The following is a 17388-nucleotide window of genomic DNA, read 5'->3' as shown; positions in this document are numbered from 1 at the left end:
CCCTAAGCGCCTATTGGCGTATAATAAGCAAGACATAGCTCTCCTAGGACAATTCACGACTCACGGCAATTACAAATCGGTTCACCGTCCAGTCACGTTCCTGGTTGTCAACAATTCCTCCACAGCAGACTTATTCAGACTGGACGCCTTCCGCTTATTCGGATTTTCCGTTGTGGACGATGTTCACCTAGTGTCTCAGCATGTTCCTTTTCCTGAAGTTGATGCACTCTGAATGAATTCTAGGACCTATTTTCGCTGGGCATAGGCTGCGCCACAGACTTTGAGGCCTCGCTCCACCTCCGTCCCGCCGCCCGGCCCCGCTACTTCCGGGTACGCCAGGTACCAGTGGCACTACAACAGCCACTGAAAGATGAAGGGGTTCGCCTCCCCGTACAGTTCAGCTTGTGGTCCACACCTTTAGTCATCGTGCAGAAGCCATGCTGCCTCCTTTGCCTCTGCGGTGACTTTAAGTCTAAAGTCAACCCTCAGCTTCTCGTTGGCAACTATCCCCTTCCACGACCGGAAGACCTTTTTCGCAAATTGGCAGGGGGCTCCTACTGTACCAAATTCGACCTAGCAGAAGCATATCTCAAAATTCCTCTTGATCTTTCCTCTCGACAATACACTGTTATGAATACTCCTTTCGGCCTCTTCCAACTAAACCGACTCATGTTTGGTTTAGCCAGTGCTCCTGCAATCTTTCAAAGATACCTTGAACAACTTCTCACTGATATCCCGGGCTGTATAAATTACTTAGACAACATAGTCATCACGGGGTCCTCCTCCGAAGATCACATAGCCAACCTCCGCCTCCTCTTCCTCCGCCTAGAAACTGCAGTTCTGAAATGTAATATTTCTAAATGTTCATTTCTCCAACAATCTATTTCCTATCTGTGTCACATCATATCCCAGAATGGCATTTCTCCATCTTTCTCTTATATCGACGCCTTTAACAACCTGCCCCATCCCTGGGACCTTCATCAGTTGAAATCCTTCTTGGGCAAAATTTCGTATTACAGGAAATTCGTTCCTTCTGCAGCTCAAGTGGCAGCACCCCTGTACCATCTCTGCCGCAAAAATGTCCCATTCTGTTGGACCCCAGTCTGCAAGACCGCCTTCCATACCCTCAAACAGCAGCTCCAATCCGCTGCATGTCTCATGCCTTCTGATCCAAATCTTCCTTTGATACTTGCTACGGACATCACTGAGTATAGTGTGGGAGCTGTCCTGTCTCACAATTTGCCGGATGGCACAGAGCTCCATAGCAAACATATCAAAAGCGCTCTCCACAGCACAAATCAAATATTCCCAAATTGAGAAAGAAGCACTTGCCATGGTTTTTGCCTGTTCCAAGTTCTATCCCTTTCTCTATGGCAAGTCCTTTCACATTATTACTAACCACAAACCGCTCCTCTCTTTATTTGCGCCTTCCACGCGATTACCAACCAAAACATCCCAACGTCTCCAGCGTTGGGCGTTGTTCCTATCCCAATTTCGCTACACCATGCATTTCCATACCACCTCCCAGCACTCCAACGCGGATGCCTTGTCACATCTACCACAAGGTCCGGACCCTGCTTTTGACCAGTTGGATCTCCTCGTTTTCCAGATTGATGATGATGTCCAAGAGGCCCTGAGGCATTTCCCATTACAGCTGTCAAAGTAGCTGCAGCCACCGCAGAAGATTCCCTCCTCTGGGTCGTCCGACACCACGTTCTCCATGGTTGGCCATCCTCGCCACCTCCTGAGTATCAATGCCACCTCCGGTTGAACTATTCCATCTCACACCAGCTTTCGGTGGTGGATGGAGTCCTCTTTCGCTTAGATTCAGCAGAACCGAGGGTCATCGTTCCGAGATCCCTGCGGCCGACGATCCTTCACATTCTTCACCAAGGGCATTGGGGGATAGTTTGCACCAAATCCCTCTCAAGAAGGCATGTTTTTTGGATCGGCCTCACGTCTGACAGCACAGAGATGGTGCAGTGCTGTACCATCTGTGCCCAACAATTGCTCCGTCCCCCCCCCCCCCCAAAAATCCTTCCCTGGCCTATGCCGAACGATCCCTGAGAACGCATCCACCTTGACTTCACGGGACTATTTCTGGGCCACCAATGGCTCCTAGTCACGAATGCATTTTCCCATTTCCCATACATTGTTCAGTGTTCACCAATCATCATGCACATTACCTTGTCAGCCCTCCCAAAAATATTTTGCTTGGAAGGATTACCGAAAGCCATAGTCACAGACAATGGACGACAATTTCACAGCCAGGAATTCCTCCCCTTTTGCACTGACAATGGCATCCAGCATTTTCTTACCCCACCCTTCCATCCCCAATCCAATGGAGAAGCGGAACGCCTGGTCAGAACTTTCAAGACACAAATGCTCGAATATACCAAAGACCACTCCCTTGAAGATGTTCTGACGCTATTCCTCAGTTCCTATCAAGCCACTCTGATGTGGGACAAAAGCCCAACGGAAGCTCTCCATGGCCCCAACCCAGGACCCTCCTACATCTTCTCTTCCCCTCTCCAAGAGATCAGATTCCTCCTGGACAGTCCCAGTTCTTCCCTGGCTCCTTAGTCTGGACCCAAGGTTTTGGCACTAAAGCAGGTTGGCTGCCCGCCGTCATCCAGCATTCCCGGGGTCGCCAACTTTTTGATGTCATCTTGGATGGCCACATAGTCCATCGCCGTCGAAATCAATTACGTCCTAGCTACCCTGCGACACCTGCACCACACCCTACGACACAGACTACCGCCACCTCTACAACCCATTACAGATCACCTACACAGACCCCTTCACTAATGCCATCTACTCGTTGCATGGGTGACGTTTCAGGGCAATAGTTGCAGCCACCAGCACCACCAACACAGCAGCCACAACTGACGGACCAGCTGCCCGGCCCCTCTTCGGCTCCTCCCCAACAGCAGATGGCCACCGATGAAGACAAACTGATACCACTGGTCCCACCCATGTCACCAACACAACCAGTACGCAGGTCAGCCCGCATCGCAGGACGTACAGCACCATATTCTCCAAGGGGCAGCCTCCACATCCTCCTCCAGGGAGCCACAGCCGCAGATTGCCACGACGTAGCAGCTATCGATCCTTTGCGCAGCTCCCCCCCAGAGGGGAAGTATGTTACGTCTGCCACAGATGGTCCCTCCCAGGCAGACTACACTCAAGACATCCCTGTGTACCATATAACATACAAAAGCATTTGCAGGCGCAACCAAGAGGAAAACAATTCTTCAAAACAAACAGAACTTGCTAGAGACTAATGGGAACCTTTTCCTGCAGAGGTCGCCTCACAGATACAGGGAAAGTTGGAGTACTCTGCCGGCCTCTGCTGGCCTTATAAGGCCAGCGCAACAGCAGTACAGCCAGTTCCTCACTGAGCTAGGACCAGCTCTGATGGACCTCACTGACGCTCTTGATGAATGGTCGTCTACAAGTTATTTGTTTTTTTTGTGTGTATATAGTGATTGTTCGAGAAGTGTTGTTCAGTTTCAATAAACGACATTATACTGAGTGTTCTACCGTACAGAGTATTCTTCAAGTGAGTTTGAACGTGCTGCCATAATCGATGCATGAGCAATGGGACACAGCATCTACGAGATAGTGATGAAGTAGGGACTTTATCATGTGACCATTTCACGACAGTACGTGAATATCAGGAATCCGGTAGAACATCAAATGTCCGACATCGCTGCGACTGGAGAAAGATCTTGAAAAAACGGGACCAACGACGACTATAGATGATAGTTCAACATTACAGAAGTGCATCCTTGCCGCAAATTGCTGCAAATTTGAGTGCTGGGCCATCAACAAGTGTCAATGTGCGAACCATTCAACGAATCATCGTGGATATGGGCTTTCGGAGCCGAAGGCCCACTCGTGTATCCTTGATGACTGCACTACACAGAACTTTACACCTCGCCTGGGCCCGTCGACACAGATATTGGACTGTTGATGACTGGAAACATGTTGCCTGCTTGGACGAGTCTGGTTTCAGATTGTATTGAGGGGATGGATCTGTACGGTTATGGAGACAACCTCATGAATCCACGGACTCTCCGTGTCAGCAGGGGACTGTTCAAGCTGATGAGGCTCTGTAATGGTGTGTGTGGGGGGGGGGGGGGAGGGGTGCAGTTGGAGTGATATGTCTACATACAACTCTGACTGGCGACACGTACGTAAGCTTCCTGTCTGAGTAGCTGCATCCATTCATGTCCATTGTGCATTCCGACGGACTTGGGCAATTCCAGCAGGACAATGCGACATCCCACACGTCCAGAATTGCTACAGAGTGGCTCCAGGAACACTATTCTGAGCTTAAACACTTCTGTTGGTCACTAAACTCCCCTGACATGAATATTATTGAGCATATATGGGATGCCTAACAACGTGTTGTTCAGAACAGATCTCCACCCCCTTGCGCTCTTACGGATTTGTGGGCAGCCCTGCAAGATTCATGGTGTCAACTCCCTCCTGCACTACTTCAGATATTATAGTGCGCGTCATTTACGACGGCGGCCGAGTTTAAGTTCGTTATGCGCATCTGACGGCAGAAAACTGTCTTCAGTTTTAGAAACATTTAGTCATAAATAAAGTAATTGAACAAAAGCAATGTCTTGATAGCAGACTTTCTTTTATAGAAAGTTTGGAAAAAGCATTCTTCATATCAATTGCTTCATATTCTATTAATTAATTAAACCAAACAAGCAATAAGCCTCCTAATTCAGGCGATAGCAAGGAAAGGTGTTTATATGATTCTCACGAACCTCTTATTAGCAATGAAGAACAGCGGTAATTGTTTATTTCCTATTGTACTTCGACGAAACGTGAGTAATTCACAGTCATACGAACAGTGTATGTCGGTATTTTGCGTGATGTTTTAGAGTCCTCGAGGATTCCTGTTGAAAGGCGGGCTGCGATAGCGTAATGGTTAAGGTGTTTGGCTGCTAAGCGAGACGTTCTGAGTTAAAAACCTTGTTTGGTGCTTAATACTCTATTTATTTAAAAACAATATCGAAGTGTCTTACTTCATGAATTTTTTGAAATTTTTAGTACTTTGTCTCTTCATTATAATCATAATAAGTTTTTGGTTTTTTCTAATTTTGTCCTCCAAGATTTCTTTTCACAGCAATTAAAAACAATGAAAAGGTACACGTACAATATTCATGTCATCTGTTTTGTTTGTATATATTCTCTACCGCAGTCACTGTTTTACTATTCATATTGAGATATATTCTTTTGCGACAGTATTAAAAGTATTATTTAGAGCAGAATTTCGGCTCGTACGTTGCCGAGCTACTTGATTGACGCAATTCTTTGCTTCGCTGCTGTGGCAAATTATCATATTCAATGTTTTCGTCGACTGATCTATGTTTCAGCAAGTATTTGCTGTCCGTTGTGACAAACAGAAATTGTTTTGGCACTGCGCCTCACTGACAATATATTTTAGTTTCTGTGTTTTATTACGCCCACAATTCAGTTTTGTGTACTTCGCCAACTTTGTTTTAATCAGAACTTTTTAGAAAGAAAAATAACGAAATGACTCTGGTATAAATAAAACTTTTATTTCAGTGGCGAAAGACAGAATAATTCTCGATATTACATACGACACCTAGCTGGTACTTAAATTAAATGAGATATTGTTATACAGTAAATTTTATATGAAATTTAGGTGTCTTGTCCACATTTCATTCTCAACATTGTGGTAACTAAAATCGACCGTACGGAAAGTATACGCTATGGACTTTTACCTCTGCAAACTCTTCAAAATTCCGTGCAATGGTTTACTACATTTAATTCTGCACAGTAACTACGTTGAACATTGAAACAAAATTAAGTCATTTATGGGAGGAATGTATCAGTCAAAAAGACGTGTAAAAATCAAATTTTTGGGCCAAATAATTTTTTTGAAATCGAATGATAAATGTGTCAAAGCAGTCGGAACACCATGTGTCAGCACAGGCGAGCAGTGCAGTGATGACAAAATCGCGCACAGCGCGGAATGCAGGGAGCACGTCGCTGTAGCAGCGAAAGTGTTAATGCGGCCGTGGTGGCTTTACTTCATAAACTGCGCCCTCCCCCCTAAGTGTAAGTTTGCGCACTATACTACACTATGGCGCTGCTTCTCTTGGTGCATGCGTCGTTTGCAACTGGCAACGCAGCAATCTCCCGCGTCTGGGTGGGCATGCGCGAGCCGCCAAGATAAAAGAATTGAACTATAGTCAATTCCACGCCACATCGTATTGCGGCACTGTGCGTGCTTGCAAGGGCCCTACACGATATTAAGCTCTTCACTCTATACAGGGTGTTACAAAAAGGTACGGCCAAACTTTCAGGAAACATTCCTCACACACAAATAAAGAAAAGCTGTTATGTGGACATGTGTCCGGAAACGCTTAATTTCCATGTTAGAGCTCCTCTTAGTTTCATCAGTATGTTCTTCCACCTACGCTCAATGGAGCACGTTATCATGATTTCATACGGGATGCTCTACCTGTGCTGCTAGAACATGTGCCTTTACAAGTACGACACAACATGTGGTTCATGCACGATGGAACTCCTGCACATTTCAGTCTAAGTGTTCGTACGCTTCTCAACAACAGATTCGGTGACCGATGGATTGGTAAAGGCGGACCAATTCCATGGCCCCCACGCTCTCCTGACCTCAACCCTCTTGACTTTCATTTATGGGGGCATTTGAAAGCTCTTGTCTACGCAACCCCGGTACCAAATGTAGAGACTCTTCGTGCTCGTATTGTGGACGGCTGTGATACAATACGCCATTCTCCAGGGCTGCATCAGCGCATCAGGGATTCTATGCGACGGAGGGTGGATGCATGTACCCTCGCTAACGGAGGGCATTTTGAACATTTCCTGTAGCAAAGTGTTTGAAGTCACGCTGAAACGTTCTGTTGCTGTGTGTTTCCATTCCATGATTAATGTGATTTGATGAGAAGTAATAAAATGAGCTCTAACGTGGAAAGTAAGCGTTTCCGGACACATGTCCACATAACATATTTTCTTTCGTTGTGTGTGAGGAATGTTTCCTGAAAGTTTTGCCGTACCTTTGTGTAACACCCTGTATACTACCTTTATTGAAGATAGATGAAATCCGATAACACTTATTAGCTTAAATAAAAATACATAACAAAGTGGCTTGTTGCTGTATTTTTTAAAATAATGAAATTACGAGTTCTTAAGTAACGGTCCGTTTGTGTGTAGATTACAGAGTACTATTAGACCTAAGATGAAGCCCTGTGGTACTCACCCTGCTGTCGCTATCGCTGTCACTGTCGCTGTCGCTGTCACTGTCACTGTCACTCCCGCTGTCGCTGCTGCTGCTGCTGCTGCTGTCGGCGTAGGGCCGGAGGCCCCCCACGCCGGTGCTCCGCATCGCGTCCCAGACGCAGACACCCGTTGGCTGGTCGTCGGCCAGGTCTGCGGCCAGCCACACGAAGGACTGGCGGCAGCGGCTGGGCCGCTCCTCCCAGCGGCCGAGGCACGCCGTGCCGAACGAGAGGCGCCCCAGCGGGCTGGCGACGCGGCAGTGGCGCCAGCTGGAGCGCTCCTCGCGGCCCCGCCCGTGCAGCACGCGCGACACGCCCACCAGCAGCTCGCCCGGCAGCAGCGGCGCCGCGGCGCTCCGAGACGAGTCCGGCAGGCGCTTGACGAGGACGTCGCGCGCGTCCGCGCAGCGCCGCACCGCCCCCAGCACGTCGTCGACGCCGCGGCGGTAGCGCACCGCGCACCACGCCACCACGCTGTGCAGCGAACCCAGCTGCGCAGAGCACGACAGCGGCCGCGACTGCTGCGAGCACCCGCCACCACCCACCAGCACCAGCGCCACTAACAGCACCGCCGTCACCACTGCCAGCTGCATCTCTGCACACACGTTCGTCTACTCCTCAGCTAACGACTGGTTTGACTCCGTTCTCAATTTCTTCTAATACAGGGTGATTAGGATGTCACAGGCTGACAATCATTGAACTATATGAAAAGAAAACGTTACAAACTACGGCGTGCAGACACTTTATTCAACAAGTAAACGTCACACTGAAGAGCCAAAGAAACTGGTACACCTGCCTAATATCGTGTAGGACCCCAAGAGCACGCGGTAGCGCCGCAACACGATTGAGCCGTAGTTGTCTCCGGCTCTTTGAAGAGCATGCCAGGCGGAGTGCTTTCGCTTCGGGTCTAAAGTGCGCGTCATTTACGACGGCGGCCGAGTTTAGGTTCGTTCTGCGCATCTGACGTCACAAAACACAGTCAGCCAATGAACATAAAACAACGTTGCCGGAGCTCGACTGCAGTGCAGAGCAGGTCGTGCGGTAGCGTCCTCGATTCCCGCGCTCGGGTTCCCAGGTTCGATTCCCAGCGGGGTCAGAGATTTTCTCTGCCTCGTAATGACTGGGTGTTGTATCATGTCCTTAGGTTAGTTAGGTTTAAGTAGTTCTAAGTTCTAGGCGACTAATGACCTTAGATGTTAAGTCCCATAGTGCTCAGAGCCAATTTTGAAGTGCAGAGCACAGACGAGTGTCTTCAGTTTTAGAAACGTTCAGTCGTAAATAAAGTAATTGAACAAAAGCAATGTCTTGATAGCAGACTTTCTTTTATAGAAAGTTCGGAAAAGGCATTGTTTATACCAATTGCTTCATATTCTATTAATTAATTAAACCAAACAAACAATAAGCCTCCTAATTCAGGCGACAGCAAGCAAAGGTTTTTGTATCGTTCTCACTAAACGCTTTTTCGCAATAAAGAACAGCGGTAATTGTTTATGTCCTATTGTACTTCGATGTGAGTAATTCATAATCATACCAACAGTGTTTGTCGGTATTTTGCGTGATATTTTAAAGTCCTCCAGGAGGTACGTTAAATGATGAGCTGTGTTAGCGTAACGGTTAAAGTGTATGGCTGCTAAGCGAAAGGTTCTGAGTTCAAACCTTGATCTGTGCTTAATATTTTCTATATTGAATGTAATTTTTTGAAATTTCTAGTGGCAACTAAAATCGACCATACGGAAAGTATATGCTATGGACTTTAACCTCTGTAAACTCTTCAAAATTTCGTGCAATGGTTTACTACATGTAATGCTGCACAATAACTGCGATGAACATCGAAACAAAATTAAGTCATTTATGGGGGGAAGGTATCAGTCAAGAAGATGTGTAAAAATCTAATTTTAGGGCCAAATAGTTTTTGTGAAATCGAATGATAAAGGAGCGTCAAAGCAGTCGAAACACCATGTGTCTGCACAGGCGATCAGTGCAATGATGACAAAATCGCGCACATCGCGGAATGCGGGGAGCACGTCTCTGTAGCAGCGAAAGAGTTAATGCGGCCGTAGTGACTTTACTTCATAAACTGCTCGCTCCCCCCTAAACGTAAGTTTGCGAACTATAGTATGGCGCTGAGTCTCTTGGCGCGTACAACTGGCAACGCAGCAGCAATCTCCCGCGTCTGGGCGGGCATACGCGAACCGCCAAGATAAAAGAATTGAACTATAGTGTTTACAGTGGCGCTTTCAGTTTGGCGCGCTGTTTGGATCGCTACCGCCCTGTGGCGGGAAGTGGAGCAAGTGTACAGTCGCGTGACGATCGAGGAGTACGTACTGGGCTGTGACCGAGAGAGGTGGTGGCGCGAGCGGGGCCCTGCTGTTGGGGGTCGTCAACTGCTCGCCGCTTGCTTTGGCCGACCTCTTGGCTGTCAGGGGCTAAGTCTGCCTTACCCGCATGTACGTGGCTTATGAAGCTTAGAAGCCGTGGTGCAGGAGATCAGCGCGTGGGAACGTATGTCTTCTTATCGGCCGTTGAAACCACTGGCAGCGGTTGGCTCTGACGAGCATAAGGAAGTGCAACATGTTCCCGGCGCTGTGGTGGAGTGTGAGAAGTTGAGTACTGTTTTTATGTAACAGAGTTTAAGGGGTTCTTCAAGATCTAGTGGAGTGTATGAGTTTCTTCACCAGTGGTTTCGTTGGGGTCTTCCCATCACAATTTTCGTTTGCCTGTCCGCGCGAATGTGGTAATTGCTTCTTAGTCGGGCCGTTTCATTCACACTTTGATTGGGTGATTTAGGGTCGGTGTCGTGTGTCTCTGTGGTTCTGAGTCTGTACAGGCACCGCCCTTGCTACATCTTCTGGTTTTGGGTAACTCGGGGAGGTGGTGGCTTCTAGTGCAAGTTTTGGGGCTGATCTGCTACGGCCCTGTGGACCACCAATAACTATTCAGGCTATTGTGATCTGGGCCCCTTTACACGTGTCGCTCCCTCACCGAGCTAAGGAAAATTTATTTTTTGGGAACTGTCTTTAATGTGAAGGTTTGTGTGATGGCTTATTCACATTTATCTTGTAACAACTGACAGGTGTAATATAAGTTATTTAATTGGCAAGGGACAACTATTTTAACTTTAGTACAAACTAGCTACTTAAAGGTTTTTTTTTTTAGGAATTCTACTCTTATATGTATATGATAAGTTTAAAATCTTATTATTGGGAAGCTGTTAACGTCATACCTTGCAATATCCTTTACATGGAGAAAATTTGCCAGCTATTTAAAAGAGTTTTTTTTAATTGTTGTCTTTTATGTATACAGGGTGGTCCACTGGTCGTGACCGGGCCAAGTATCTCACGAAATAAGCGTCAAATGTAAAGACTACAAAGAACGAAACTTGACTAGCTTGAAGGGGGAAACCAGATGGCGCTATGGTTGGCCCGCTAGATGGCGCTTGCCATAGGTCAAACGGATATCAACTGCGTTTTTTTAAAATAGGAACCCCCATTTTTTATTACATATTCGTGTAGTACGTAAAGAAATATGAATGTTTTAGTTGGACCACATTTTTCGCTTTGTGATAGATGGCACTGTAATAGTCACAAACATATGGCTCACAATTTTAGACGAACAGTTGGTAACATTTAGGTTTTTTAAATTAAAATACAGAACGTAGGTACGTTCGAACATTTTATTTCGGTTGTTCCAATGTGATACATGTACCTTTGTGAACTTATCATTTCTGAGAACGCATGCTGTTACAGCGTGATTACCTGTAAATACCACATTAATGCAATAAGTGCTCAAAATGATGTCCGCAACCTCAATGCATTTCGCAATACGTGTAACGACATCCCTCTCAGCAGCGATTAGTTCGTCTTCCATAATGTTCGCACATGCATTGACAATGCGCTGACGCATGTTGTCAGGCGTTGTCGGTGGATCACAGAAAGAAACCCGGGGACGTCAGATCCGGTGAACGTGCGGGCCATGGTATGGTGCTTCGACGACCAATCCACCTGGCATGAAATATGCTACTCAATACCGCTTCAACCGCACGTGAGCTATGTGCCGGACATCCATCATGTTGGAAGTACATCGCCATTCTGTCATGCAGTGAAACATCTTGTAGTAACATTGGTAGAACATTACGTAGGAAATCAGCATACATTGCACCATTTAGATTGCCATCGATATAATGGGGGCCAATTATCCTTCCTCCCATAATGCCGCACCATACATTAACCGGCCAAGGTCGCTGATGTTCCACTTGTCGCAGCCATCGTGGATTTTCCGTTGCCCAATAGTGCACATTATGCCGGTTTACGTTACCGCTGTTGGCGAATGACGCTTCGTCGCTAAATAGAACGCGTGCAAAAAATCTGTCATTGTCCCGCAATTTCTCTTGTGTCCAGTGGAAGAACTGTACACGACGTTCAAGGTCGTCGCTATGCAATTCCTGGTGCATAGAAATATGGTACGGGTGCAATCGATGTTGATGTTGCATTCTCAACACCGACGTTTTTGAGCTTTCGACCAAATCTTCAAGATCTTCTCCGTTTTTGTCCGTTTCCCTGCAGCCCAATGAATAGCTGTGGCAATTGATATCACTCACGACTAGTTTCTTTGGTTTGGAGCAGAAGTTATTTGCTTCCTTGAAACTGAAACGTGCCTTCAATGGTTTGTACACTGACGTTACTGTGCGTGACTGAACTTCAACAGGAGGAATTTTATGTCTTCTTCTGCCGTTAGGTCCGTGAATAGGATAAGAATGTCCAGTTTGGCAAATATTGAACTTGCATACTGAATGTTTGGTCTTTCAGCGATTCCTTTCGTGCCATTTACCTTTGGCCTCGGATCAAAGGGGCCTTTATGGGTCTCTTGTATCATGAAAAAGTCACAGTGTGTGTTGTGACTTGGCGAGACAGCCAAGCCACTATGAGGAAGCCGATTGGCACGCGTTTAAGCTCACGCAGGATGGCGTGAGGTCTGGAACAGGACAAGTAATGGAGACTAGCAAAGAAAGTGCGTAGCTTCTGGAATACTTAACTTTAATCCATAATGGGTGAACATCTGTCTGACGGTACATGCATCACAAGATAAACAGCAAATGATAATGGCGCCTTGCTAGGTCGTAGCAAATGACGTAGCTGAAGGCTGTACAACTGGGGCGAGTGCTAGGAAGTCTCTCTAGACCTGCCGTGTGGCGGCGCTCGGTCTGCAATCACTGACAGTGGCCACACGTGGGTCCGACGTATACTAACGGACCGCGGCCGATTTAAAGGCTACCACCTAGCAAGTGTGGTGTCTGGCGGTGACACCACAGTTTGTTTGTTTGCATAGCTTCTTTCTCATATGATGTCCTCTCAATGTTTATGGAGATTACTGTCACATCTGGCTTTGATAAAAGCCTTTTGGTCTCATTATTGTTGTTGTCCTGGTGATGGAAGGTTTTGGTGCTAGGATAACATATAGCATTGCGCAGGCCACTCGCGATCGTCTGCGTAGCATATGATCAGAGGAACGATTTTCGGGGAGGCATCTTCTTGTACCCAAATAAGTGATGCAACACCTGAATAAAACCGACCTGCTTTCAGTAAAATGGTGTTCTAAAAATACAATTTTTTGATGGTAGGTTAAACCAACTTGCTTTCAGGAAAGAAGTGTTGCAAGGAAAATAGTAACGAAATACAATATTTTTTTGGGTAGGTTGGTTTTATCCAGAATTGCAATACGCCATATTTTCCCCACACTTCTGGCTATACAAAACCGTATTTTTCAACATAATCTCCTGTCAGTGCAGTGACTTTACGCCACCTCACTGGAAGGGCTCGTATTGCCGCATGGTACCGCCCTACTGGTCGACGCCGTAGCCAACGTCTTGCTGTACCAATAACGTCCCCATCATTAAGGTAGTGCTTACCGCAGAGCGGATCCTTCATTGGGCCAAACAGATGGAAATCGGAATGTGCGAGACCCGGGCTGTAGGGTGGATGAGGAAGAAGAGTCTAATGACGTTTTGTGAGGTTCTCTCGGGTGACCAGACTTGTGTGAGGCCTTGCGTTGTCGTGGAGAAGTAGAGGTTCGTTTCCATTTCCGTGGCGACGAAGACATTGCAGGAGTCACATCTGTGTGCGCCCGGCTGCACGCGAGAGATAGAACGGGCTTTTGCGATCTTGTTCCGATCATGTCAGACGTCCCGCACGTTGACTCACCGTGCTTCTATTGGCTACCACGTCTCCGTAGACATTCTGCAAGCGCCTATGAATATCTGCGATGCTCTGGTCTTCCGTCAACAGAAACTCAGTGACAGCTCCCTGCTTGGAACGCACCTCAGTTAAAGTCCCGTGTTGAAGGCTACGTATAGTGCCGTCACATATTGGAACGTCATGAATTTTCATGATGAAAATGGGGGATAAAGCGCAAACATTCCACAATGTTCCACAATAAATTCCGCATTTTTCCAAATGATATTAGCCGAGAAAAAAATGTGTTGCTTTACTTATTGAACACCCCTTATACTTCTTTTTTTTTCTTTTGGGTCATGAGTCTTTCCTTATTTTATTATGATGGTCGTGTCTCCATATGTAGGACTGCGTCAACAAAATATTTTCACATTCTGAGAGGAAAGTTGTTGATTGAAATTTCGTGAGAAGATCCTGCCGCAACGAGAAAAACCTTTATTTTAACGATGTGCACCACAAAAATGGTTCAAATGGCTCTGAGCACTATGGGACTTAACAGCTGTGGTCATCACTCCCCTAGAACTTAGAACTACTTAAACCTAACTAACCTAAGGACATCACACACATCCATAAAAAAATGGTTCAAATGGCTCTGAGCACTATGGGACTCAACTGCTGTAGTCATCAGTCCCCTAGAACTTAGAACTACTTAAACCTAACTAAGGACATCACACACATCCATGCCCGAGGCAGGATTCGAACCTCCGACCGTAGCAGTCGCGCGGTTCCGGACTGCGCGCCTAGAACCGCGAGACCACCGCGGCCGGCTGCGCACCACAAATCCGTGGCACTCTCTCCCCTATATTTCGATAAGACAAAACGTGCTGTTCTTCTCTGAACTTGCTCGACTACTCCGTTAATGCTAACTGTTAAAATGTCACACACCGCGCCGACAAGCGCAGTGTAGGCAGTCCCTTTAGTAGGTCTGTTCCATCTTCTAAGCGTTCTGCCAAAAAATCGCTGTCTTTGGTTCGCCTTCCCCACAATATTTTATACACGTTATTTCCAGTTTAAGTTATTCGTAATTCTTACTCCTAGGTAATTAGCTGATTTTACGGTCTTTAGACGCTACGGTCTCGAACCGCGCGACCGCTACGGTCGTAGGTTCGAATCCTGCCTCGGGCATAGATGTGTGTGATGTCCTTAGGTTAGTTACGTTTAAGTAGTTCTAAGTTCTAGGGGACTGATGACCTCAGAAGTTTAGTCCCATAGTGCTCAGAGCCATTAGAACCATTTGAATGGTCTTTAGATTTGATTGATTTATCGTACCCTCACGTGAATGACGTCAGACTTTTCATTATTAAGCTAGGAGAAAACTGGAAGTAGCATGGAGGAGAAGGCAATTACAACAATGGGACACCACTACACACCTCGGGGTAAAGCCTGCCGCACACATACTTTTGAAGACTATTTCGAAAACATGAAGCTGAAAATTTCCAGCAGAAATACTATCATACGCAATCCCACTAACAGCCCATGGGGGGCTCAACCAAATGACCGATGTACGTCTGGTATAGATGTATGTGTCTCCACGCAGAATATCCTGCTCAAGTTTGGCAAAACTCCGCACACACCACTCACGTTGGCACCGCTCTTAACGAGGCAGGCAGTACTATAACTGGTTGCCTACGACCAACTCCGGTTGACAAAATCTACCATCTTACAGGCATAGATAGTTCCGCCGGATATCAAACGAAGAACAGCGACAGCGGTTGAGAAAAAGAAACAGGAAAATGATTCCAGTCATCACATGTTTGGAAGCGAACCTTCATCTTCTAGTTTGAAGTCGATAAAGAGCTTTCTTCGAACAACTGAAGCCATTACATTATCACCTTCCGCTCGCCGAATAGAACTGTGGCGAAACAAGGCAATTGAAAGTAACTACCGAAACCTAAAGGAAGAACCTGATGTTCATTTCCAACAACCCTACCTGAAGCTGAAGACTCTGAACAGACTACGAACTGGAGTGACGCGGCAAAAACAAAACTTGAAGCTCTGGGGTTACATCACTGAAGATGCAATTTGTGAATGTGGAGACCTTCAAGATAGTGAACACCTTCTGCTGTGCCTGAAGTCGTCAAAGCCCTGCGCATTGGAGGTCGCGGTTTCAGCAAATGTCCCAGCAAGCAAGACTACCGAATTTTGGGCCTCAAAAGCAAATCGATGTGTACAAATTCTAGAGTATATATAACAGATATTGAATTGCATTGTATTATTTCCATTTTGTAACTAACTGTGCTGCGCTGTCCCCGATATGAAAATAACAATAATTACTTATTGAACGCACCTCGTATCTTATTGTTCGCTAACAGATCTCCACAATGAATCTCACAATGCACCATCCTGTCGTCATGGAACTGACTCGGCATTGTTTAAAAACAACTGACGGATATTTGTGTTTGTGTGGCAGCGCCATATAACCTGGCGTCGATCGTTCACGCAATAACAGTTACCATTTTTAATCATTAAGACTAAGTGTAGATGAATACCTGCCTTAGAAGCACCGCGTTCAAGTTCTCGTGCAGAAAGTAAATGCTGTTATCTCTGCTATGAGGATAATTTCCAATGTCTCTGATACTGTAACGCGGAGGCTCGTTGGCTTTACTTACTTTCACTTTACTACCTCCTATGGTGTCAGCTATTGGTGCAGGTATGTGCCCTCACCAAGTATAATCTTAGCCCAGAAAATGGCGGTGAGACCAATGTGCCATATCGTTTCGCGAACTTCTTGTAGGCCATTGGTCGGCTGTCCCGGAATTCTAAGTCTGGCGTCCCTGTACAAATATTCCATCCTCACATTTGTTGTTGACAATACTGACTCATTCACAAGGAACTGCAACATTCATTCAGTGAACACTGGCCGAAAAACCATTTTCACTTGGCTAACACTTCTTTAACCATTGCGCAAAAACATGTTCAGATATCCATTTACATCTACATATATGTTCCGAAAGCCACCTTGCGGTGTGTGGCGGAGGGTTGTTTTTGTGTCACTCGCACTTGCCTCCTTTCCTGTTCCAGTCGATAATGGTTGGCGGAAGGAACAGTTGTCGCTAAGTCTCCGTGTGTTCGAACCTCTCTGATTTTGCCCTCAAGGTCTTTTAACGAGATATGCGTTGGAGAAGCAATATATTGATTGACGCTTCTCGTAACGTACGCTCTCGCAACATCATCACTAGGCCACACCGTGATGCACAGCGCATCTCTTGCAGCGTCTGTCACTGATCATCTCCGTGACGCTTTTGCACTTACCAAATGAGCCTGTGACTAAGCGTGCTGCTCTTGTCTGGATATATTCTCTACTTCCTCCGTGAATGCTCTTTGGTATGGATCCCATATAGTTGAGCAGTATTCCAGTATTGGTCGGAAGAGTGTTTTGTAAGCTACCTCGTTTCGACATGAGTGTTATCTGCGATTAGTTCATGCGGTTGTTCCTATGTAAATCTCTCCGTAAGCATACTCTAGCTAGTATATGTGGCTGCTCCCAACGATTCTTCTGCAATCGTGTTCTCATACAATATGCAAGGTGGCTCCTCCCATTTTGGGATAATTAATCAGGGCTGTAATGAGAAGTTGCGACACTGATGTCAGCAAATTTGCAGTTCATCGCGCTATGCTAAGAGCGGTGGCTAAGGGATTAGCAATAAGAATCCACTACATTGCATTAAGTGCAAATACTTTCTGTGGACAGAGTTTCGCGCGGGGCTTTACTCAGGGAGCCAGTGGCTTGAAACGAGCAGCGCGTTAGCCCGAAGGTCTAATTTTACATCCTGCAGCGCTCCAGGAGGTGTTGGCACCACCAGGGTGGTCTCCAGCGGCAGAGCCATGAAACCGCGCGACAGGCTGGCGGCATT

At 46.4% G+C, this 17388-nt stretch overlaps 1 protein-coding gene across 1 annotated transcript in view; it reads right to left on the bottom strand.

Moving 5' to 3' along the window:
* LOC124593944 (adhesion G protein-coupled receptor E3-like) overlaps positions 1–7506 on the bottom strand; it is a 123781-nt gene extending 116275 nt beyond the window's left edge. The window contains exon 1 of the mRNA XM_047132293.1: positions 7289–7506. Within this exon, the coding sequence (XP_046988249.1) occupies positions 7289–7414 (126 nt within the window). The 5' untranslated portion in view covers positions 7415–7506. The remainder of the gene's footprint in view (positions 1–7288) is intronic.
* Between the last annotated feature and the right edge of the window lie 9882 nt (positions 7507–17388).

The sequence above is a fragment of the Schistocerca americana genome, chromosome 2, assembly GCF_021461395.2.
Source record: "Schistocerca americana isolate TAMUIC-IGC-003095 chromosome 2, iqSchAmer2.1, whole genome shotgun sequence".
Taxonomy (NCBI): Eukaryota; Metazoa; Arthropoda; class Insecta; order Orthoptera; family Acrididae; genus Schistocerca; species Schistocerca americana.
This window is presented reverse-complemented; position numbering and strand designations above follow the sequence as displayed.